The sequence below is a fragment of the Ahaetulla prasina genome, chromosome 7, assembly GCF_028640845.1.
Source record: "Ahaetulla prasina isolate Xishuangbanna chromosome 7, ASM2864084v1, whole genome shotgun sequence".
Classification (NCBI taxonomy): domain Eukaryota; kingdom Metazoa; phylum Chordata; class Lepidosauria; order Squamata; family Colubridae; genus Ahaetulla; species Ahaetulla prasina.
Window position 1 is genome coordinate 92,445,657 of NC_080545.1, and position 25,306 is coordinate 92,470,962.

General features: G+C 47.5%; 1 protein-coding gene across 1 annotated transcript in view; it reads left to right on the forward strand.

The window, feature by feature from the left end:
• ABCC9 (ATP binding cassette subfamily C member 9) overlaps positions 1–21,934 on the forward strand; it is a 145,730-nt gene extending 123,796 nt beyond the window's left edge. The window contains exons 35-40 of the mRNA XM_058190933.1: positions 461–569; positions 3,978–4,081; positions 11,870–12,003; positions 16,424–16,486; positions 18,706–18,884; positions 21,796–21,934. Of these exons, the coding sequence (XP_058046916.1) occupies positions 461–569; positions 3,978–4,081; positions 11,870–12,003; positions 16,424–16,486; positions 18,706–18,843 (548 nt within the window). The 3' untranslated portion in view covers positions 18,844–18,884; positions 21,796–21,934. The remainder of the gene's footprint in view (positions 1–460; positions 570–3,977; positions 4,082–11,869; positions 12,004–16,423; positions 16,487–18,705; positions 18,885–21,795) is intronic.
• The last annotated feature ends 3,372 nt before the right edge of the window (positions 21,935–25,306 follow it).

The window sequence follows — 25,306 nt, forward strand, 5'->3', positions numbered from 1 at the left end:
CTTTCTTTCTTTCTTCCTTCTTTCTTTCCTTCTTCCATTCCTTCCTTTCTTTCTTTCTCTTCACTCCTTTCCTTTCCTCTCCTCTCTTCTCTTTTCTTCTCTCTCCTTCCTTCCTTCTCTTCTCTCTCCTTCCTTCCTTCCTTCACTGATTGTCAACGAGTGGGATTCCAATGGACATCATTATAGTCTTCACAGTAGCATCCACTGCAGCTCCTAGGGCACAGACGAAGCCGTGGCATTTGGGGGGAAGTTGTTTCCAAAGGATTCAAATACCGTGCCGTTATTTAATTGCACATTTTGCAATTTCTATTCTTATGGGGATGTTTTGATTTCTGACGGTCCCCTTGAGCCTTTCAAGTGACTTCTTCCAGGCTCACACCGTGTTTCTGGATGTTTCTGTGCATTCTGCTTGTTTGGTAGCTCCAACTCTTTTGTTTTGCTCCAAATGATTTTCACACAGGAAGGATTATCATTGATGGGATTGACATTACAAAGCTGCCTCTCGACCTGCTGCGTTCCAGGCTCTCTATAATCCTCCAGGATCCGATCTTGTTCAGTGGTTCGATTCGGTAAGTTCTCGCCGGTCCGAAAATTAGCTTCTTTTGTCTCTACCAGGAATCTGGTAGAACAGAGATTTCCCCAGATCCGGTCCTGCAATGAATGCATCAGATCCTTTTCTAGGTGTGCTTTTTAAATGCTGTCGCTTACAGCTCCGAGTGCTTAAAAAAATGGAAAGCTTTCCAGAAAATTCTGGCACGGATAAACCCCGGTGTGAGCTTGCTCAATTTTGTGCAACAGGGCCTAGAAATGTACCATTCACATGATTCCTCATGGACATTGTCATGATACTAATCCAGTGTTTTCTGTAAATGCAACAGACGCTTCTCATTAGGGTGTTACAATAGGTGGAGGGGTTTTTTTGGGGGGGGGGGGTTGTTGAGACAGTCATTTGCACTCGGAGCACAGAAATGGACATTTTAGTGCAAATCGTGAACTGCAGGATGATTAATTTTTGATGCCAGAAGCTGCACTGGACATGTTGAGATCTTAGCAGATAATAACAGAATAAGGGGGTTGGACTAGAAGACCTCCAAGGTCCCTTCCAATTCTGTTATTATTATAAGAATTGGAAGGGACATTGGAAGTCTTCTAGTCCAGGTCTCTCCAACCTTGGCAACTTTAAGACTTGTGGACTTCAACTCCCAGACCTTTGCTTTGCTGGCTGAGGAATTCTGGGAGTTGAAGTCCACAAGTCTTAAATTTGCCAAGGTTGGAGAGTGTTGTGTCTCGTCCGATCTCACCACAGCCGGGGCCTTCTTATCTGCTTCGAAACACGGAGGAATGTCCTAGTATGCCTCCCGGCCCCAGCCCTGGCTCCATGCCCAGACAGGCTGAAGAGGAGGAAGTATCTCCAGCCCCCAGCTCTGGCTCCATGCCCAGGCAAACAGAGCAACTAGACCCCTCCCCCTCCTCCACAGCATGTGAGCCTGAGGGAGGTCAATTGCCAACAGCTGCAGACTGGAGTGACCCTCACGTCAGAAGACTTGATAGACGGAGGCAACAGAAGGAAGGGAGGGGCAGGCCTGGATAAGTGCTGAGTCATGGAGCCACACCCCATGGCCTATATAAAGGATCTGCTTTCTGGCATTCTCTGAGTCAGGCAAAGTCTAAACATATCTTGCTGAAGATCTGGTCTCCTGCCTGCCCTGAGGACTTTGCTAGGACTTTGGCAGAGCTGCGGAGGCACGCCTGATTCGGATTTCCCTGACCCGGCCGTCAGCGGAGGAGTGGGACACGACAGAGAGCCCTGTTCTAGTCCAACCCCTGGCTGAAGCAGGATGTGATATAGAAGTTGAGTTTGGGGATTTGGGCAAATAAAGCAATTAATCCGAGGAAATGCTTACCTTCAAAAGTTGCGGATGCTCCATCACTGGAGGTTTTTAAGAAGAGTCTGGACAGCCACTTGCCTGGAACAGTATAGGCAGGGGTGGGATTCTACCGGTTCGGTCCGGTTCAGGAGAACCGGTAGCTCCAACAGTCAGCTGGGAGTGAACCGATTTGCTCCGACAATCAGGTGGGTTCACCTGCCCCCCGCGTGCACTTTACTGACCTATATCTTCTCAGCTGATGCGCGCAGCAGAGTGGATTGCCGCACTTCAGCTGTGTTACTCCCCCAGCAGTAACGTAGAAGGTAAGTTTTTGTAAAACTGCGCACGCACCTGCGAAGCGCACGATCCCCGAGCCGGTTGTTAAACCGGCAGGATCCCACCACTGGGTATAAGGCAGCGTTGGCGAAACTATGGCACGCAGCGTGCGAAGCGGCACAAAACCGTCCCAAGACATGCGCCTCGCTGGCTCCTCATCGCGTTCCTGTGATCAAATGCGTGCTGGTCAGCTGGCGGCGATGCGGCGCGTGGTGCGGCAGACCGCTGTGCGAGGTTGCATGCGTGCTGGAGGTTCGCCATCACCCATGTTTGAGGTGGCACGCGTGCGGAGGGTCGCCAACACGCATGCGCGATGGACCGCCACACTTCGGGTCGCCAGCACCGCATGCACGACAGCCAGCTGGCGGTGTGCATTTGACCTGAACGCAATGGGAGCCGGCGAGGCCGTGCATTTATCTCGGGACAGTTTTGCTTGCCATTTCCGGCCTTGGGCGCACGCATAAACGCATAAAGGTTCGCTAACGCCGTATAGGGTCTCCTGTTTGAGCAGGGGTTGGACTAGAAGACCTCCAGTGTCCCTTCTGACTCTGTTATTCTGATTTCCTTTATTTCTGAAAATGGAAGCTTCAGAGATGGTTTGCACCAGGGTGAAATCTACTTACCTTCCTTACTGGTCCGCACTTCACACACACACACACACACACACACACATATATATATGTAGGTCTTTGGTTATTCGGGTTTTCTCTCACGTAAAATTGGAAGTGTCTTGGCGGCGTTGAAGTCTCATTCGTCATCTTCAGGCTTCAGCTTGTGCTTCTGGGAGCAAGCTGAAGCCTGAAGATGACGAATGAGACTTTGTCGAAACGTCGCTAAGACACTTACGAAACATATATATATATACATACATATATATATATATATATATGAATGAATTGAATTAGTGGCTTTATCTAGAACAGTGTCGGCGAAACTTTGGCATTCTCATGTGCCGGCCTGCATACCGGAAGTAGCACGCAAAAACATCCTGCGAGGTATGCACGGTCCCACTGGCCTTCACATACACGGAAGTGGCGATACCCGGAAGAATGGCGTTCCATCGCGCATGCGCGAGCCGGCACCCAAACACCCGGATACTGGCATGGAAGCACGCCCGACGAACAGCTGGCCATCACGCATGCGCGTGATGTCAACCCGGAAGGTCGGGTGTTGGCCTGCACACGTGTGCTGGAACGGCGCCCTTCCAGGGTCCGTCACTCCCGTCTGCGCGCGTGACAGCCAGCTGACAGGCGCGCATTTGAGCACATGAACGTGGAAGAGGAGCTGGTGGGGCCGTGCATCCATCGTGGGATGGTTTCGCATGATGCTTCCAGCATGCGTGCCATAGGTTCGCCACACACTGTTCGCCCTGAGTCTTCGGAGAAGGGCGGGATATAAATGTAAATTAAAAAAAACCACTGATCTAGAAAATTGAGGCGCTAATTTTTTATTATTTGCATTTATATCTTGCCTTCTCCGAAGACTCAGCGGCACACTATGTTAAGCAATTGTCTTCGATCCATTTGTATATTATATACAAAGTCAACTTATTGCCCCCCAACAATCTGGGTTCTCATTTTACCTACCTTATAAAGGATGGAAGGCTGAGTCAACCTTGGGCCTGGTGGGACTTGACCCTGCAGTAATTGCAAGCAGCTGTGTTAATAACAGACTGTCTTACCAGTCTGAGCCACCAAAGGCTTGATTTCTAGTTCACAAGTCATACCTACTGAGCAATGTCGTTTGTTTTGTTTTGTTTTGTTTCCTCCATAGTTTTAATCTGGATCCAGAGTGCAAATGCACGGATGATACCCTTTGGGAAGCCTTGGAGATTGCCCAGTTGAAGAACATGGTCAAAGTCTTGCCTGGTGGACTGGGTGTGTATATCACAAAAAAACTTCTAGCGCTAATTAGATCTGTTGACCTGTTCAACTGATGAGCACACAACAACCAAGCGGGTACCCATGGAAAAGAGTTGCAGTCGCTCTTGCCTCTCTGGTGATTGACAGCACAAGGATGAGGGTCTTGTACCCCATCAACCACCTCCAGCAGTGAATTCCCCTCGGGAGAGGGCAAGCCAACCGGCAAAGCCAGGTTTTAATATCCTTCCAGAAGACCAAAAGGATTTGAGCAGTTCTCACCGCGGCGTTTGAGTGTTCCATAGGATGGGACCACAGTGGAAAGATTCTTCTCCTTGATGCCATGTAGCCAGTGGTGAAATGTAAAATTTGTTATTACCGGTTCTGTGGGTGTGGCTTGGTGGTGGTGGGGGTAATGTGACTGGGTGGGCATGGCCAACTTTTTTTACTTTTAAAAGCATTAAAAACAAAAGCCTCTGACGATCAGGCAACTCAGCTGGGATCATCAGTCTTTTAAAAGCATTTTTCTACAGCTTTTGTTTTCTTTTAAAAGCATTTTTTGCCTCTAAAAGATCGTGTAATAATTCCTGTTAAATTAAGGGAAAGGTATTGGACCTCCTCCACGAGGGTCACCCAGGCATCAAGGATGAAGGGTTAGCTAGAAGCTATGTATGGTGGCCACTCATGGACGCAGAGATTGCTGAGAGGGTAGGGAAATGCCAAGCTTGCCAAGAGTCCAGACCTCTACCCCAACAGCCCCAGTCAGAGAATGGGAAAAGCCCCAAGGGCCTTGGTCAAGAATCCACATTGATTTTGCTGGCCCTTTCACGCCAAACGTTCCTAGTGGTGGTGGACGCATTTTCCAAATGGTTGAGATCATACTCATGAAGTCCACCACAGTCAAGCAGTAATCGCAACCCTGCGCCACCTATTCGCAACTCACGGGTTGCCGGACACTCTGGTGTCCGACAATGGGCCCCACCACGGCAGCCCAGTTGAAGAATACCTGGCAGAGGAAGGCATCCGACATGCCCTCTGCCCTTTCCACCCTGCGCCGAATGGTTTTGCAGAGCGTTCCGTCCGAGCGCTAAGGAGGCATTGTCCAGGCTCAAGCCAGGTGACTGGCAAACAAAATAGACTTTTTCCTAGCTGCCCAGCACAGAACCCCAAGCACAGCCACTGGAAAAGCCCAGCCGAATTGCTAATGGGACGGAAACTCCGGTGCCCACTTGACGCTTGAACCCCATTACACACCCGAGGGTTACAAGGGGAGCTAGAAAAACAAGGAAATGAGCATAGGCGACCGGGTGTGGGCCGAAACTATGGGGACGGCCCGAGTTGGTCGCAGGACAAGTAACAAAAGTAACAGGCCAAAATCGACGTGGTAGAGCTACCAGACAACCGAGTGTGGCGCCACATAGATCAGTTAAGGAAACGAATAACTGACCAAACCAAACCAACAGAGACAGGTAATGACCAATACCACTTTGAATCCACAGCTGACAATGACCCGGGGGAGGCGCAAGACTTAGCTGAGGTCCCAGAGTTCCAGCGACGCCATCAGGTCCCGAGGAAGCAGCAGGAAAATTCCAAATTAATCCAAGGCCGGATGGCCAAGAAAAGAGTCGGCCAATAATCCAGAGCCCGATGGCCCAGAGAAAGAGCTGGGAGGAGAAAACAGCCCCTCCGACCAGCTCAAAACACCACCCAGAACTGAACCGCGCAGGTCAGAAAGAACTAGGAGACGCCCAGGTTATTTGCGTGACTACGTCGAAAAATAACATGTAAATAAATATGTAAATAAGACCAAGTGTTTTCTGGGAGGGGAGGAGTGTTATGTATTAACAGTTGTGCCTTTAAATATTTGAGCGGGAAATCAGCACGTTGCTGATTGGACGAAGCCTCCAGCAGAACTGTATAAAAGGAGAGGTTTTTCCCCCAGCCTGTTGCTGGGTTCACCCTATATTAAAGAGCTGTTGTCACTACCCTGGTCTCCAGCCTCGTTACTTCCCGAACTTAACAGCTACCATCCCTTCATTTCTTGCATTTTTTGGCTGGGCTGAGTTATACTAGAAAAGACTAAAAGACAAAGGGTGGGAGGGAGGGGGGAGGAAAAACCCAAAATTACCCAGATCTTGTCATGGTCTGAGCAATAAAAGCTATTTTTGCCATCTCTTGATAACCCACAGGTCACATATCTTGGTCACATATTTTGTCCTTCCTTCCTTCCTTCCTTCCTTCCTTCCTTCCTCCCTCCCTCCCTCCCTCCCTCCCTCCCTCTTTCCTTTCTTCCATCACTTTTCCCTTCTCTTCTATATCCTTCCTTCCATCTCCTTCCTTCCTTCCTTCCTTCCTTTCTTCCTTCCTTCCTTCCTTCCTTCCTTCCTTCCTTCCTTCCTCCCTTCCATCTCCACCCTCCCTCCCTCCCTCCCTTCCTTCCATCTCCTTCCTTCCTCCCTCCCACCCTCCTCCCTTCCTCTCTTCCATCTTCTTTCTTTCTTTCTTTCTTCCTTCTTTCTTTCCTTCTTCCATTCCTTCCTTTCTTTCTTTCTCTTCACTCCTTTCCTTTCCTCTCCTCTCTTCTCTTTTCTTCTCTCTCCTTCCTTCCTTCTCTTCTCTCTCCTTCCTTCCTTCCTTCACTGATTGTCAACGAGTGGGATTCCAATGGACATCATTATAGTCTTCACAGTAGCATCCACTGCAGCTCCTAGGGCACAGACGAAGCCGTGGCATTTGGGGGGAAGTTGTTTCCAAAGGATTCAAATACCGTGCCGTTATTTAATTGCACATTTTGCAATTTCTATTCTTATGGGGATGTTTTGATTTCTGACGGTCCCCTTGAGCCTTTCAAGTGACTTCTTCCAGGCTCACACCCGTGTTTCTGGATGTTTCTGTGCATTCTGCTTGTTTGGTAGCTCCAACTCTTTTGTTTTGCTCCAAATGATTTTCACACAGGAAGGATTATCATTGATGGGATTGACATTACAAAGCTGCCTCTCGACCTGCTGCGTTCCAGGCTCTCTATAATCCTCCAGGATCCGATCTTGTTCAGTGGTTCGATTCGGTAAGTTCTCGTCGGTCCGAAAATTAGCTTCTTTTTGTCTCTACCAGGAATCTGGTAGAACAGAGATTTCCCCAGATCCGGTCCTGCAATGAATGCATCAGATCCTTTTCTAGGTGTGCTTTTTAAATGCTGTCGCTTACAGCTCCGAGTGCTTAAAAAAATGGAAAGCTTTCCAGAAAATTCTGGCACGGATAAACCCCGGTGTGAGCTTGCTCAATTTTGTGCAACAGGGCCTAGAAATGTACCATTCACATGATTCCTCATGGACATTGTCATGATACTAATCCAGTGTTTTCTGTAAATGCAACAGACGCTTCTCATTAGGGTGTTACAATAGGTGGAGGGTTTTTTTTTGGGGGGGGGGGTTGTTGAGACAGTCATTTGCACTCGGAGCACAGAAATGGACATTTTAGTGCAAATCGTGAACTGCAGGATGATTAATTTTTGATGCCAGAAGCTGCACTGGACATGTTGAGATCTTAGCAGATAATAACAGAATAAGGGGGTTGGACTAGAAGACCTCCAAGGTCCCTTCCAATTCTGTTATTATTATAAGAATTGGAAGGGACATTGGAAGTCTTCTAGTCCAGGTCTCTCCAACCTTGGCAACTTTAAGACTTGTGGACTTCAACTCCCAGACCTTTGCTTTGCTGGCTGAGGAATTCTGGGAGTTGAAGTCCACAAGTCTTAAAGTTGCCAAGGTTGGAGAGTGTTGTGTCTCGTCCGATCTCACCACAGCCGGGGCCTTCTTATCTGCTTCCGAACACGGAGGAATGTCCTAGTATGCCTCCCGGCCCCAGCCCTGGCTCCATGCCCAGACAGGCTGAAGAGGAGGAAGTATCTCCAGCCCCCAGCTCTGGCTCCATGCCCAGGCAAACAGAGCAACTAGACCCCTCCCCCTCCTCCACAGCATGTGAGCCTGAGGGAGGTCAATTGCCAACAGCTGCAGACTGGAGTGACCCTCACGTCAGAAGACTTGATAGACGGAGGCAACAGAAGGAAGGGAGGGGCAGGCCTGGATAAGTGCTGAGTCATGGAGCCACACCCCATGGCCTATATAAAGGATCTGCTTTCTGGCATTCTCTGAGTCAGGCAAAGTCTAAACATATCTTGCTGAAGATCTGGTCTCCTGCCTGCCCTGAGGACTTTGCTAGGACTTTGGCAGAGCTGCGGAGGCACGCCTGATTCGGATTTCCCTGACCCGGCCGTCAGCGGAGGAGTGGGACACGACAGAGAGCCCTGTTCTAGTCCAACCCCTGGCTGAAGCAGGATGTGATATAGAAGTTGAGTTTGGGGATTTGGGCAAATAAAGCAATTAATCCGAGGAAATGCTTACCTTCAAAAGTTGCGGATGCTCCATCACTGGAGGTTTTTAAGAAGAGTCTGGACAGCCACTTGCCTGGAACAGTATAGGCAGGGGTGGGATTCTACCGGTTCGGTCCGGTTCAGGAGAACCGGTAGCTCCAACAGTCAGCTGGGAGTGAACCGATTTGCTCCGACAATCAGGTGGGTTCACCTGCCCCCCGCGTGCACTTTACTGACCTATATCTTCTCAGCTGATGCGCGCAGCAGAGTGGATTGCCGCACTTCAGCTGTGTTACTCCCCCAGCAGTAACGTAGAAGGTAAGTTTTTGTAAAACTGCGCACGCACCTGCGAAGCGCACGATCCCCGAGCCGGTTGTTAAACCGGCAGGATCCCACCACTGGGTATAAGGCAGCGTTGGCGAAACTATGGCACGCGTGCCGGAAGCGGCACACAAAACCGTCCCAAGACATGCGCGCCCTCGCTGGCTCCTCATCGCGTTCCTGTGATCAAATGCGTGCTGGTCAGCTGGCCGACGTGCGCGCGTGGTGCCGGCAGACCGCGCCTGTGCGAGGTTGCATGCGTGCTGGAGGTTCGCCATCACCCATGTTTGAGGTGGCACGCGTGCCGGAGGGTCGCCAACACGCATGCGCGATGGACCGCCACACTTTCGGGGTCGCCAGCACCGCATGCACGACAGCCAGCTGGCCGGTGTGCATTTGACCACACGAACGCAATGGGAGCCGGCGAGGCCGTGCATTTATCTCGGGACAGTTTTGCTTGCCATTTCCGGCACGCGGGCGGCACGCAAGAACGCAAAAGGTTCGCTAACGCTCGTATAGGGTCTCCTGTTTGAGCAGGGGGTTGGACTAGAAGACCTCCAGTGTCCCTTCTGACTCTGTTATTCTGATTTCCTTTTATTTCTGAAAATGGAAGCTTCAGAGATGGTTTGCACCAGGGGTGAAATCTACTTACCTTCCTTACTGGTCCGCGTGCACTTCACACACACACACACACACACACACACATATATATATGTAGGTCTTTGGTTATTCGGGTTTTCTCTCACGTAAAATTGGAAGTGTCTTGGCGACGTTTCGACGAAGTCTCATTCGTCATCTTCAGGCTTCAGCTTCGTGCTTCTGGGAGCAAGCTGAAGCCTGAAGATGACGAATGAGACTTTGTCGAAACGTCGCCAAGACACTTCCAATTTTACGCGGGAGAAAACCCGAATAACCAAAGACCTACATACAAACACCCGCGAAAACCTCAGAAAACATATATATATATATACACATACATATATATATATATATATATGAATGAATTGGCTGAATTAGTGGCTTTATCTAGAACAGTGTCGGCGAAACTTTGGCATTCTCATGTGCCGGCCTGCATACCGGAAGTAGCACGCAAAAACATCCTGCGAGGTATGCACGGTCCCACTGGCCTTCACATACACGGAAGTGGCGATACCCGGAAGAATGGCGTTCCATCGCGCATGCGCGAGCCGGCACCCAAACACCCGGATACTGGCATGGAAGCACGCCCGACGAACAGCTGGCCATCACGCATGCGCGTGATGTCAACCCGGAAGGTCGGGTGTTGGCCTGCACACGTGTGCTGGAACGGCGCCCTTCCAGGGTCCGTCACTCCCGTGCGCGTGACAGCCAGCTGACAGGCGCGCATTTGAGCACATGAACGTGGAAGAGGAGCTGGTGGGGCCGTGCATCCATCGTGGGATGGTTTCGCATGATGCTTCCAGCATGCGTGCCATAGGTTCGCCACACACTGTTCGCCCTGAGTCTTCGGAGAAGGGCGGGATATAAATGTAAATTAAAAAAAACCACTGATCTAGAAAATTGAGACGCTAATTTTTTTTTTATTATTTGCATTTATATCTTGCCCTTCTCCGAAGACTCAGGGCGGCTTACACTATGTTAAGCAATTGTCTTCGTCCATTTGTATATTATATACAAAGTCAACTTATTGCCCCCCAACAATCTGGGTTCTCATTTTACCTACCTTATAAAGGATGGAAGGCTGAGTCAACCTTGGGCCTGGTGGGACTTGACCCTGCAGTAATTGCAAGCAGCTGTGTTAATAACAGACTGTCTTACCAGTCTGAGCCACCAAAGGCTTGATTTCTAGTTCACAAGTCATACCTACTGAGCAATGTCGTTTTGTTTTGTTTTGTTTTGTTTCCTCCATAGTTTTAATCTGGATCCAGAGTGCAAATGCACGGATGATACCCTTTGGGAAGCCTTGGAGATTGCCCAGTTGAAGAACATGGTCAAAGTCTTGCCTGGTGGACTGGGTGTGTATATCACAAAAAAACTTCTAGCGCTAATTAGATCTGTTGACCTGTTCAACTGATGAGCACACAGCAACCAAGCGGGTACCCATGGAAAAGAGTTGCAGTCGCTCTTGCCTCTCTGGTGATTGACAGCACAAGGATGAGGGTCTTCGTACCCCATCAACCACCTCCAGCAGTGAATTCCCCCTCGGGGGAGGGGGGGGGCAAGCCAACCGGCAAAGCCAGGTTTTAATATCCTTCCAGAAGACCAAAAGGATTTGAGCAGTTCTCACCGCCGGCGTTTGAGTGTTCCATAGGATGGGACCACAGTGGAAAAGATTCTTCTCCTTGATGCCATGTAGCCAGTGGTGAAATGTAAAATTTGTTATTACCGGTTCTGTGGGTGTGGCTTGGTGGTGGTGGGGGGTAATGTGACTGGGTGGGCATGGCCAACTTTTTTTTTTTACTTTTAAAAGCATTAAAAAACAAAAGCCTCTGACGATCAGGCAACTCAGCTGGGATCATCAGTCTTTTAAAAGCATTTTTTCTACAGCTTTTGTTTTCTTTTAAAAGCATTTTTTTGCCTCTAAAAGAAAAAAAAATGCCTCTGACAATCAGGCAACTCAGCTGGGATCGCCAGAGGAGCCTTTTAAAAGCATTTTTTTCTACCGAAGGCTCTGACGATCAGGCAACCCAGCTGGGATCGTCAGAGCCTTTAAAAAGCATCTTTTACAACCTCTTCAGCTGAAGACATTGTAGAAAAAAATGCTTTTAAAAGGCTCTGACGATCCCAGCTGAGCCGTGCGTTCATCAGAAGCTTCTTTTTTTACTTTTAAAAGCATTTTTTCAATCCAAAGAAAAATTGCTTTTAAAAGTAAAAAAAACAAAAAACCTCTGATGATCACGCGGCTCAGCTGGGCATGCGGGGTGCTACCGGTTCTCCGAACCACCCATCACCATCGCTACCAGATCGGGCGATCCGGTCTGAACCGGGAGCATTTCACCCCTTCACGTTGCGGAATTCGTTAGCAGATGGGATCCGTAGCTGACCTCTTCTGCTGGCACGAGTGGGTAAGGTTGATCCCACTGGGGTGAGGCAGCTCTTCAAATACCTTGTTTTGATTCTAACTCTCCCATTCCCAGATGCTGTTGTAACTGAAGGTGGTGAGAATTTCAGTGTTGGCCAGCGACAGCTCTTCTGTCTGGCCCGGGCTTTTGTGCGTAAGAGCAGCATCCTTATTATGGATGAGGCCACCGCTTCCATCGATATGGCCACAGTAAGTAGGTGTATCTCCCTGTGTCCCTTGATTACTCAATTTTCTTGGCATCTGAACCTTTTTTTAAAAAAGGGGAGGGGACTCCTTGGGTGAGACACTGTAGAACAGGGCTCTCCAACCTTGGTCCCTTTAAGACTTGTGGACTTCAACTCCCAGAGTCCCTCAGCCAGCAAAGCTGGCTGAGGAACTCTGGGAGTTGAAGTCCACAAGTCTTAAAGGGACCAAGGTTGGAGACCCCTGCTGTAGAAGACAACCAGGCTGAGCCTGGGGAGGGTTGTGTCAAATGCATCATCAGTTTGGAGACTCTACGCCTGTTGTGTCTTGTCCGATCTCACCACAGCCGGAGCCTTCTTATCTGCTTCCGAACACGGAGGAATGTCCTAGTATGCCTCCCGGCCCCAGCCCTGGCTCCATGCCCAGACAGGCTGAAGAGGAGGAAGTACCTCCAGCCCCCAGCTCTGGCTCCATGCCCAGGCAAACGGAGCAACTAGACCCCTCCCCCTCCTCCACAGCATGTGAGCCTGAGGGAGGTCAATTGCCAACAGCTGCAGACTGGAGTGACCCTCGCGTCAGAAGACTTAATAAACGGAGGCAACAGAAGGAAGGGAGGGGCAGGCCTGGATAAGTGCTGAGTCATGGAGCCACACCCCATGGCCTATATAAAGGATCTGCTTTCTGGCATTCTCTGAGTCAGGCAAAGTCTAAACATATCTTGCTGAAGTCACTTTCTGGTCTTCTGCCTGCCCTGAGGACTTTGCTAGAACTTTGGCAGAGCTGCAGAGGCACGCCTGATTCGGATTTCCCTGACCCGGCCGTCAGCGGAGGAGTGGGACACGACAACGCCCCTGTAAGAGATCCAAGTTCCACCCTGCTTGAAGTCCACTGACTCTTTTTTTTGGGGGGGTCATAACAGTATATCTAAGCATAAGCATGAAACAACTATACAACATATACGCGTATATATAATGAAAGGAAACAATAGGACAGGAACGGTAGGCACTTTTGTGCTCTTATGTACGCCCCTTACAGACCTCTTAGGAATGGGGTGAGGTCAATGGTAGACAGTTTTTGGTTAAAGCTTTTGGGAGTTTGAGAAGAGACCACAGAGTCAGGTAGTGAGTTCCAAGCGTTAACAACTCTGTTACAGAAGTCATATTTTCTGCAATCAAGATTGAAGCGGTTAACGTTAAGTTTGAATCTATTGTTTGCTCTTGTACTATTGCAATTGAAGCTGAAGTAGTCTTTAACAGGAAGGACATTGCAATAGATGATTCTGTGTGTTAAACACAGGTCTTGTCGGAGTCGGCGGAATTCTAAGTTTTCTAATCCCAGGGTTTCAAGTCTGGTGGTATAAGGTATTTTGTTGTTTACAGAGGAGCGGGGAACTCTTCTTGTAAAATATTTCTGGATTCGTTCAATTGTATTAATGTCAGAGATGTGGTATGGGTTCCAGACAGGTGAGCTGTATTCAAGAATAGGTCTAGCAAATGTTTTGTATGCTCTGGTTAGTAGTGTAAAGTTTTTGGAAAAGAAGCTACGCAAAATTAGGTTTACAACTCTTAGAGCCTTTTTTGCTACGTAGTTGCAGTGGGCTTTGGCACTTAGGTCATTTGATATGAAAACTCCAAGGTCTTTTACAGGGAGGGGGTCGTCTGTAAGGTAATGTCCATCAAGCTTGTACTTAGTGTTTGGGTTCTTTTTTCTAATATGTAAGACTCAGCATTTGCTGGTTGAGATTTGGCGTTGCCAAGTTTTAGACCAATCGGATACAAAGTCAAGGTCTTTTTGAAGGGTAGTAGTATTGTTGGTGGTGTTAAATAGTTTGACATCTCTTATCTGGCACCAATTCACTTCTAACCATTAATAGTTCAGATTTTTGTGCGTAGGTAGCAGGAACTACGCTTGTATTGCTTTTGAACTCTGTCCTGGTTCCTGACTTCTTGCATCTGACCAAACCTGGTTCCAGATCTATTTTCCCTCTTCCAACTTCAGATAGAAGGGCACGGAGCAGTTTTCCATTGGTAACCTAAACAGAGATCAGTCCATTCAAGTGTCAGTAACATGAAGTCCCAAAATTGGTCTGGTTCTGAGGCAGAATGAGACCTTCATTTCAGGCAGCAGATTATGCAAGGGGGAGCAGAGATAAATTGATGAAAATTAAGGAGAAGGTAATATCATGCAGCCCACTAAAATGGGTCCTCTCACTTTACGGTTTGTTCTTGGTCATGGGAGAACATGTGTCTTAACAAGCACTTTGATGTAAGTTCATTGACCAGTTTGGTCAACTTCTGGACATACTGCATGCAGTTTGGTCACCAAATTACAAAAAAAAAAGTTGAGGCTTTGGAAAAAGTGCAGAGAAGAGCAACTGATTAAAGGCCTGAAGACTAAAACATATGAAGAACGGTTGCAGGATTTGGGTATGGCCAGTCTACAGAAAAGAAGGTGTCAGAGTTCTGACAGATGCCCTAATTAAATCATCAAGCCTCAAGCCAAGTGTTGTGTCTGTGCCCCCAGAGCCGGGGCCCCTGCCAGAAAGTGACTCAGAAAGTGAAGAGGAAAGGCCATCAGGACTTACCTCTGGAGCATCGGCTTCCCTGGCTCAGCTTCAGGAGCCAGAGGCAGGCCAGGTGGAGGAGAAAACGAGGCCTCCATCCCCTGACTTTTTCCCCTCCAGGCCATACCTCCAGACCCAGCTGATGGCAATCAGGCCTGGCTGGACCCTAGGTTTCGTAGGCAGGAGAGGCGGGAACAACAGAAGCAGGGGTGGGGCAGGCCTAGGAAGTGCTGAGTCATGGAGCCACACCCCACAGGATAGTTTGCCGCCAGAGCTGATAGTTGCCGGCTAATTAAGTCATCGCTCATGTCTCCCTGACTGAGGAGGGGGACTGAACACCAAGCTTCAAAAGAAATCCAGTTATTTATTAGGAGCTCCATGTCGGCATGTCCCCAAATGAAGCCAACTCTGACCCCATGTAATTTACGGCCCTAATCATGACCCTGTTTACCCCCTCCCCCCAGGGTGTGTTATCAATCACATTTGCCAACAGAGTAATTCTGCGGGTTGTAGAGATCACTCCCCTCCTGCTGCTGCAGATAACCCTGGGTGACAGCCTTAAGAAAGATACGTCTGGAATGGGCTCCTGTCTTTGGCTGCCAGGTTGCTTGGTTGATTTCCCATCCCCCTTGCCTATGGCAACTCAAGAGCAGGTCAGGGATGCTTTACGAGTTGACATTAGGACTACAGGGGACATGATAGCAGTATTCCAGAATTCGAGGGTCTGCCGCAAAAAAGAGGAGGTCAACTTATTTTCCAAAGCACCAGGAAGCAGGACAAAAAAAAAAATGGCTGGAAACTAATGAAGGAGAGAAGCAACCTGGAATTAAGGATAAACTTCCTAAAAGGGCCTCTGGTAGCTCAGACTGCTAAGACAGTCTGTTATTAACACAGCTGCCTGCAATTACTGCAGGTTCAAGTCCCACCAGGCCCAAGGTTGACTCAGCCTTCCATCCTTTATAAGGTAGGTAAAATGAGGACCCAGATTGTTGGGGGCAATAAAAGCTGACTTTGTATATAATATACAAATGGATGAAACTATTGCTTAACACAGTGTAAGCCGCCCTGAGTCTTCGGAGAAGGGCGGGATATAAATTCAAATTAAAAAAAAACCAGTGAGAACAATTAACTATTAGAACATCTTAATCATTGGGTGCTTCATCACTGGAAGATTTTAAGAAAAGACTGGACAATCACTTGTCTGCAATGGTGTAGGGTTTTCTACCTGAGCAGGGGGTTGTATTATAAAACCTCCAACATCCTTTCTAGCTCTATTCTGAATTGATGAATTGAATTGATGGACATGAGTTTGAGGGCAGCCCTTCAATTTTCTCCTTGGCTGTAGACCAGATATATCCAAGCGTGGTAACTTTAAGACCTAGCTAGCTGGGGAATTCTGGGACTTGAAGTCCACCAGTTCTTAAAGTTGCCCAGCTTGGATATCCCTGCTGTAGGCATTCTTTGTGACCCAACAGGATGAGTGTCCCAAAGGTTTTCCAAAAGACAACTGGACTTTCTTGGTTTTTTCCCTTGAAAATGTTTCGCTTCTCATCCAAGAAGCTTCTTCAGTTCAGAAGTGAAATGTCTTCAAGGGAAAAACAAATCCCATTTGCCTTTTGGAAAAGCACCATTGAGACAACCATGATCTGGATGACTGAGAATCTCCATAGACAACAGGATGAGTGGTTTGAGTGAACATCTCCTTGACAGCCGTGTAAACCTAAATCATGTAGACCTCCAAATATGATAACTTGGCTAGTCAAAAAACATTCCCAAAGCTAGAAGACTCCTCCTCCTGATAACATGAGTTTTCCAGGGATCCCAGAGATATCTTTTGGTGACTCCTGTTTTTATTTTTTGCAGGAAAACATTTTGCAAAAAGTTGTAATGACTGCCTTTGCGGATCGCACAGTTGTGACAATTGCTGTAAGTAGACATTTCCTAATGGGCTTCTTTTCCTACTTCATCAGATGATCAGATGAACCTTCTCCTCTAGAAGAAATTAAGGACATCTAAAATACAGAAACATTTGTTCACTCCTGTTGGTACCTAATTATGTCTTTGTTTGAACATCATTATACAAGCGCCATATTTTAAAATGAAGAAACCAATGAGACAGAGTCAAATCTTAGTAGCTATATAGATGTTAGCATACACCGAAATATCATCCTGGCAAAGTTATGGAAGTGGCTTGTCGTTATCTGATGAATTTTGACTTCCCAGCTTAGGCTAGCTTACAGGGCCTTGTCTGTCTGATCACTTGAAATCCATTCTTCTACTGTATTTTACTTTTATTATCATAATATTTCTACATATCAGTGAAGTCTGCAGAGTAAAATGTAGTTTCCATTTGCAGAAACTAGTCTAGCATGAAGATCAATGTAGCATTTTCTCAGGATGGTTTTATCTTGCTTCACTGAATCAAAAGAAAAATAGCGGAGGGGAGAGGAGAGGAGAGGAGAGGAGAGGGAGTGAGGAGGAGGGGAGAGGAGAGAGAAGAGAGGAGAGAGAGTGGAGCAAGGTGGAGAGGAGAAGGAGAGGGGTGAGGGGGAGGGAGAGTGGCGGGGTGGAGAGGAGAGGAGAGGAGAAGGAGCGGGAGGAGAGAGAGTGGAGTGGGGGGGAAAGGAGAAGAGAGGAGAGAGAGTGGAGTGGGGTGGAGAGGAGAGGAGAGAGAGTGGAGTGGGGTGGAGAGGAGAGGAGAGAGAGTGGGGTGGGGTGGAGTGGAGAGGAGAGGAGAGGAGAGAAGGAGAAGAGGAGAGGAGAGGAGAGAGTGGAGTGGGGTGGGGTGGAGAGGAGGAGGAGAGAGTGGAGTGGGGTGGGGTGGAGGAGAGGAGAGAAGGAGAAGGAGGAGAGTGGAGAGGAGAGGAGAGGAGAGAGTGGAATGGGGGAGAGGACAGGAGAAGAGAGGACAAGGAAAGGGGAGAGGGGGAGGGAGAGTGGAGCAGGGTGGAGGGGAGACGAGAGGAGAAGGAGAGGGGAGAGGGAGTGGGGTGGAGAGGAAAGAATAGGAGAAGGAGAGGGGAGAGGGAGTGAAGAGGAGAGGAGAGAGAATGGAATGGGGTGGAGAGGAGAGGAGAGGAGAGAGGGAGAAGGAGAGGGAAGGGGGAGGGAGAGTAAGAAGGGAGTTAGGAGAAGGAGAGGAGAGGCAGAGAGGAGGAGTGGGTTGGAGAGAAGAGAGGAGAGAGGAGAGAGGAGAAGGAGAAGTGGAGAGGAGAGGAGAGGAGAGAGTGGGGTGGGGTGGAGAGAGAGGAGGAGAGAGTGGAGTGGGGTGGGGTGGAGAGGAGAGAAGGAGAAGGAGGAGAGGAGAGGAGAGGAGAGGAGAGAGAGTGGAATGGGGGAGAGGAGAGGAGGAGAGAGGAGAAGGAGAAGGAGGAGAGGAGGAGGAGGAGGAGAGGAGTGGGGTGGAGAGAGAGGAGAAGGAGAGGAGAGGAGTGGGGTGGAGAGGAAAGAATAGGAGAAGGAGAGGAGAGGGAGGAAGAGGAGAGGAGAGAGAATGGAATGGGGTGGAGAGGAGAGGAGAGGAGAGGAGAGAGGGAGAAGGAGAGGGAAGGGGGAGGGAGAGTAAGAAGGGAGTTAGGAGAAGGAGAGGAGAGAGCAGAGAGGAGGAGTGGGTTGGAGAGAAGAAGGAGAGGGGGGAGAGGAGAGAGAGGGGGGACTGGGGTGGAAAGGGAGGGAGAGGGAAGAAGGAAGGAGAGAAAGAAGAGAAAGAAAGAGCTTTCCTGCAGAACGTTCTCTCTAGCCTACAGCCCAAGAATTTCCTGTGTTGCTCCTTCCGAGGACTAATGAGGCCTGATGCTGCTTCTCAGCCCAAGGAAAGTCAGCTAGTTGCTTCCTGCTATGGCAGGTTCACACTATCAGGGGTCCAGCCAAACAATCTCACTGCTCAGGCTGCTTTCCCGGTGGAGAAAATGGGGTAGCTGGATAAGGAGAATCTGTGGATGAGCATGGGGAGGGGTGGAATCCGAAGTAGACCACTGGTCAACTGGCTCAGCACCGCCATAGTTCTGGCCACGGTTTCTTACATTTGCACGTTTGCTTTCTATGTTCTCCATCAGACAATTCTTTCTGTGTCCTATTTTTTGAATGCCTTCCCTTCTCCGTTATTTCCTCTCTTTGCCTTTGCTCTTCCTTACTTTTCCTTTCAGCACCGGGTCTCCAGCATCCTGGATGCCCACCTTGTCTTAGTCCTTTCGGATGGAGAGGTTGCCGAGTATGACTCGGCTGCCAATCTGCTCCTCAAGGAGGATGGCCTCTTCACCACTTTGGTGAAAACCAACAAGTAGTTTCTCCAGCTCAGGATTCCTGCAAGATTTCTGGCTTTCTGGTACTGCTGTTTTCTTGTTCTTTCTGCTCCTTGTCTCTGCCTCAGTTCCAGGAGGTTATTCTTGGTTTCGCTTTTCTGGAGGGGGGGGCGCGGGGGGGGTTTCTAACTTTGCCAAGGTCACCGATTGAAAAGGGAAGGTTTAATCCCCCACACCAAACTTCATGCCTGTGTTCTTGATTTATTCTTCCCCAACCACCTGGAACAATTCGGGGAAACAAATAATTCAAGTCTAGCTCAACTCCTAGTGATCTCACGGAGCCTTTCTTGCTTCTGGGATGAAATATGGCAAGGGTTCCTCTGTGCGTAAATTCTGGGGATTTTCTTTTAAAAAAAATTCTAAATCTACCCTATGCCCTGTTGAACTCTGATTCTAGCCAGGCTCAAACCTGGTTAGCTCCCAACAAATGAGACTGGGCTACCCCAGCCTATGGTGTCATGTATTTTTTTTTCAGTCGCCCAGACATTTGAAATCAGCAAAGGAGGTTTTTTTTCTCTGCAAGTCAGCCTTAAATCTTTTTCTGTTAAAGACGGGATTGAGAGAAATTTAGGCTTTCAAGTTTATATCAATAGCCAGTTTGGAATAGTGGTTAAGGTGCTGGCCTAGTAACCAGGAGAATAGAATAGAATAGAACAGAACAGAACAGAACAGAACAGAACAGAACAGAACAGAACAAAATAAAATAAAATAAAATAAAATAAAATAAAATAAAATAGAACAAAACAAAAAAGATTCAAATGGAATGGAATGGAATGGAATGGAATGGAATAGAATGGAATAGAATAGAATAGAATAGAATAGAATAGAATAGAATAGAATAGAATAGAATAGAAAATATTCAAATGGAATGGAATGGAATGGAATAGAATAATAATGGAGTGAAGGAAGGGATGGGATCGAATAGGAATAAGAATAGAATAGAATAGAATAGAATAGAATAGAATAGAATAGAATAGAATAGAATAGAATAGAATTTTTATTGGCCAAGTGTGATTGGACACAAAAGGAATTTGTCTTGGTGCATATGCTCTCAGTGTACATAAAAGAAAAGATACATTCATCAAGAATCATAAGATAGTACACTTGATAGTCATAGGGTACAAATAAGCAATCAGGAAACAATATCAATATAAATTGTAAGGATACAAGCAACAAAGTTACAGTCATACAGTCATAGGTGGAAGGAGATGGGTGATGGGAACGATGAGAAGATTAATAGTAGTGCAGACTTAGTAAGTAGTTTGATAGCGTTGAAGGAATTATTTGTTTAGCAGAGTGATGGCCTTCGGGAAAAAAACTGTTCTTGTGTCTAGTCGTTCTGGTGTGCAGTGCTCTATAGCGTCGTTTTGAGGGTAGGAGTTGAAACGATTTATGTCCTGGATGTGAGGGGTCTGTAAATATTTTCACAGCCCTCTTTTTGACTCGTGCAGTATACAGGTCCTCAGTGGAAGGCAGGTTGGTAGCCATTGTTTTTTCTGCCGTTCTAATCATCCTCTGAAGTCTGTGTCTGTCTTGTTGGGTTGCAGAACCAAACCAGACCGTTATAGTGGTGCAGATGACAGACTCAATAATTCCACAAGAGACTGTGAGTTCTAGTGTCACTTTAGGCATGAACGCTGGCCAGATGGGCCAATTACAAGGAGATGGTGAATTCTAGTCCCACCTTAGGCACAAAAGCCAGCTAGGTGACCTTGGGCTAATCACCAGGAGATCAATCAATCAATTAATCAATCAATCAGAATAGACCTTGAAGGGACCTTTGAGCTCTTCTAGTCCAACCCCCTGCTCAACCAGGAGATCCTGTACAATTTCAGAGAAGTTGGCTGTCCAGTCTCTTCTTAAAAACCTCCAGTGATGAAGCAACCACAACTTCTGAAGGCAATGGTCTAGTTCTAGTCCTGCCTTAGGCGTAAGAGCCAGGTGGGTGACTTTGCGCCATTCACTCTCGGCCCAATTCACCTCACAGGGTTATTGTGGGGAAAACAGAAGAAAGAAAGAATATTAGAATAGAATAGAATAGAATTTTATTGGCCAAGTGTGACTGGACACACCAGGAATTTGTCTTGGTGCATATGCTCTCAGTGTACATAAAAGAAAAGATACCTTCATCAAGGTACAACATTTACAACACAAATGATGGTCAGTATATCACTATAAATCATAAGGATTGCCAGCAACAAGTTACAGTCATACAGTCATAAGTGGAAAGAGATTGGTGATGGGAATGATGAGAAGATTAATAGTAGTGCAGATTCAGTAACTAGTTTGACAGTGTTGATGGAATTATTTGTTTAGCAGAGTGATGGCCTTCGGGAAAAAACTGTTCTTGTGTCTAGTTCTGGTGTGCAGTGCTCTATAGCGTCGTTTTGAGGGTAGGAGTTGAAACAGTTTATATCCAGAATGCGAGGGGTCTGTAAATATTTTCACGGCCCTGTAAATATTTTCACGGCCCTCTTCTTAATTCGTGCAGTATACAGGTCCTCCATGCAATTATTTTTTCTGCAGTTCTAATTATCCTCTGAAGTCTGTGTTTTTCTTGTTGGGTTGCAGAACCGAACCAGACAGTTATAGAGGTGCAAATGACAGACTCAATAATTCCTCTGTAGTTTGAGCTTACTGAGTTGGCGCAGAAAGAACATTCTTTGTTGTCCTTTTTTAATGATATTTTTGATGTTGGCTGTCCATTTTAGATCTTGCGATATGATAGGGTTAGGGTTAGGGTTAGGGTTAGGGTTTGGTGTCTTGAGTTACTTATCAAATAATGAAGGCGGAATAAAAATTAAGTAAATAAATAAAAAAAGAATAAGTAAATAAAAAAGAATAAAAAGAATTGATCTCGGTAATGTCTCTTTCCTGACTTGCCTACCTCAAACCACGAAAAACCAAATAATACCTTTTTTTTTTAAACTGCAGCATCGAGTCCACACTATCCTGACCGCAGACGTGGTCATTGTGATGAAACGAGGGGTCATTTTGGAAAACGACACACCTGAGAATCTGCTGGCCCAAGAAGACAGCATCTTCGCCTCTTTTGTTCGGGCTGATAACTGAAAAAGCTACATTATTGGCTTTTTTTTAATGCTGATTTTTTTCAAGAGAGAGAGAGAGAGAGAGAAGGGACTCCCCCCCTCTCCCCTTTATATATAATGTCTTATCACTGTATTTTTCCATCTGTAATTTTTGTAAAATTCCAGCGCATGATGTAAGTCTCGAAGCAATAAATTCTTCGCTAAAGACAGGAACCCTTTTGTATGTTTCTTCAACAGATTCTCGTTAGGAACATGCTGAGTATTTCATATCTTCAAGAAAAGACTCCTTAAAAGGGTCTCCAAACTGGCAAACCAAAGAACTTATCAGTAACAGAATTCCTAGACAAAGGAGAAAAAATGTCTGAATACTTCTTTTTTTCCTGGAAGAGAAAAAAATAAAGGAATTTAGCCAGTGGTGAAATCCAATTTTTTTTTACTACCGGTTCTGTGGTTGTGGCTTGTTGGGCGTGGTGTGACTTGGTGGGTGTGGCTTGGTGGGCGTAGCAGGGGAAGGATACTGCAAAATCCCCATTCCATCCCCACTCCTGGGGGAAGGATACTGCAAAATCCCCATTCCCTCCCCACTCCTGGGGGAAGGATATTGCAAAATCTGCATTCCCTCCCACTCCTGGGGGAAGGATACTTCAAAATCCCCATTCCCTCCCCACTCCTGGGGGAAGGATATTGCAAAATCTGCATTCCCTCCCACTCCTGGGGGAAGGATACTTCAAAATCCCCATTCCCTCCCCACTCCTGGGGGAAGGATATTGCAAAATCTGCATTCCCTCCCCACTCCTGGGGAAAGTATACTGCAAAATCCCCATTCCCTCCCCACTCCTGGGGGAAGGATACTGCAAAATCCCCATTCCCTCCCCACTCCTGGGGGAAGGATATTGCAAAATCTGCATTCCCTCCCCACTCTGGGGCCAGCCAGAGGTGGTATTTGCCGATTCTCTGAACTACCCAAAATTTCCGCTAGCGGTTCTCCAGAACCTGTCAGAGCCTGCTGGATTTCACCCCTGAATTGAGCCCATCCAGGAAAATCTGATTGTTGGTCATTCTAACTGGGAACGGTGACATGGGTGTAGTTCAGGGGTGCTATTCAGCAGGTTCTGGAGAAGAGCTGAACTTGGCGATGGCTCACATGCCATCAGAGAAGGTATTGCGTGCCACCGCTGGCATGCATGCCATAGGTATGTCATCACGGAGCTAGTCATATCTAATTCCCTTAATTGTTCATTGTACAGCTTAGCTGTTGTGGTCCACCAGCAGCCTGTGGATCTGTCAACGGAGTCAGAGAGTGAGGAGGCTGGGGAGGACAATGGGTCAGTCCTGGAGTCAGGGGAAGGCCTGGACAACGGCTCTGCATCTGAGGCAGAGATGGGGCCAGGACCATCTGGGAGCAATACGAGGACTAAGGAGCCTCCAGAGGCGGACAGCAGAGAGGCAGAGAAACAGGAAGAGCCTGTTCCTAGTGCACGCAAGCGAGGTGCTGCCAGAAGGAAAGAGCAGCTGAAAAAAAAAAAGTACAACTCAGGAGTAAGGCCAGAAGATGATTGGCCACTCCCATAAGGCATAAAAGAGCAGCAACGAGCCGTTGGGGTCTTTGTAGAAAAGCACCATTAATTTCCGTGCTTCTTGTCAGCGTCTCTTGAACTTTGTGGGGTTTTTGCCAAGAAGAGCCTTTGGCAAGTTGCCAAAGACATCAAAAGTTAGTGATAAGGTCGAGGGACTGGTTATTAAGAATTCCGTTTTCGAGAAAGCTGAGAATGAATTAATTCTCAGCTGTTTTAATAAAATAAGTTTGTTGAGGACTGAATTGTGTTTAGTAATCACTACTTGGGCCTTGGTCACAACATTAGCCTCCAGATCCCTTATCATCTTTAGTGCTCTTTCCTGCATATTTTTTCCAAGGTCTTAGCATCTTTTCTGTATGGTGGCAACCATAACCGACATCAACAACCTCTGGAGACCCTTAGATGCACCATCCTTCAGATCACTGCCCACTCGCAGCCTTCTACAAAGAGTACCTTCCTTCCAAGCCCTATGCCAGATACAGCATCTGAAAAGCAGGTTGGGAAAAAGGGGAGTTTGCTTCTAAGTCCCAGAGCCTTGCTAGATTCTCTTAAAGAGGCGGTTGGACAAAGAAACATCCTGCTTTGTGGTTTCCAAAAGGCTGTGATATAATCTCAAAAACTGGAAAGCCAATGTTTTATATGAAAAAAAAAAAAACTGCTCCTTTGGGATGAAGCGAAAGCAGCAACATTTTTTGCAGTTCCTTTGGGAAAACACCCGTTTCCCATTTTAAGTTGAAAACAGGGCTTGCTCCAAGCTGACCAATCCAGCTTAGCTCAGCTCATCCCTAAACCCACAACAGTGAATTCCTACTAACTTTTTCCAACCGGCTGGAAGAGTTCCTTTTGCTAAAATGTAGTGCCTTTTTTTTTTTCTCGCCCTGGTTCTCTTTAGCGCAATCCGTTCAAATTTAGCGCTGGTTGTGGCAGGAAAGAAGGCCTTCGCTTCAGTGGTGGGTTTCAATTTTTTTTACTACCGGTTCTGTGGGTGTGGCTTGGTGGGTTTGGCACGGCTTGGCGGGCGTGACTTGGTGGGTGTGGCAGAGGAAGGATACTGCAAAATCCCCATTTCCTCCTGATCAGCTGGGACTTGGGAGGCAGAGACTAGATGGGGGTGGGGCCAGTCAGAACTTTTACTACCGCTCAGGGGTGGGTTCTATTTACCTTTACTACCAGTTCGCATCATGCCCGCGTGCTCTTCTGCACATGCGCAGAAGAGTTTTGATGATGTTTGGGCCAGTGGGCGGAACTTCCCGCCGGCTTTACTACTGGCTCTATAGAACTGGTCTGAACCGGGGGCAACCCACCACTGCTACCGGCTCTCCGAACTACTCAAAATTTCCGCTACCGGTTCTCCAGAACTGGTCAGAACCTGCTGAAACCGACCTCTGCTTCACTCTGACAAGCTGAAAACAGCTGCAGAGCTTAGCCTGAGTCCACAGAAGACCAAGGAGCGATGTTTCGAGGCAAATTCTTGGCTGCTCTTACCAGGGTATATGTTTATCTTTCCAACTATGGCTGGTAAGCACAGCATGGGCCAAGTGAGGCTTGGTTGAGATCCAAAGGGGAAAGATAGCTCTCCTTCTCACTCCTTCTCCACCCATAAGCACTAGGGGGGATGGGGAAAGGAATCAGAATTAGATCTTATGCAACTGGCAAAACAGAAGGCTTGGTTGGTACTGTACAACATTAGCACCCACCCCTCTCCTAGAAGAAGGATATATTTTTAAGGTAAAGATTCCCCTCGCACATATGTGCTAGTCATTCCCGAATCTAGCAGGCGGTGCTCATTTCTGTTTCAAAGCCGAAGAGCCAGCGCTG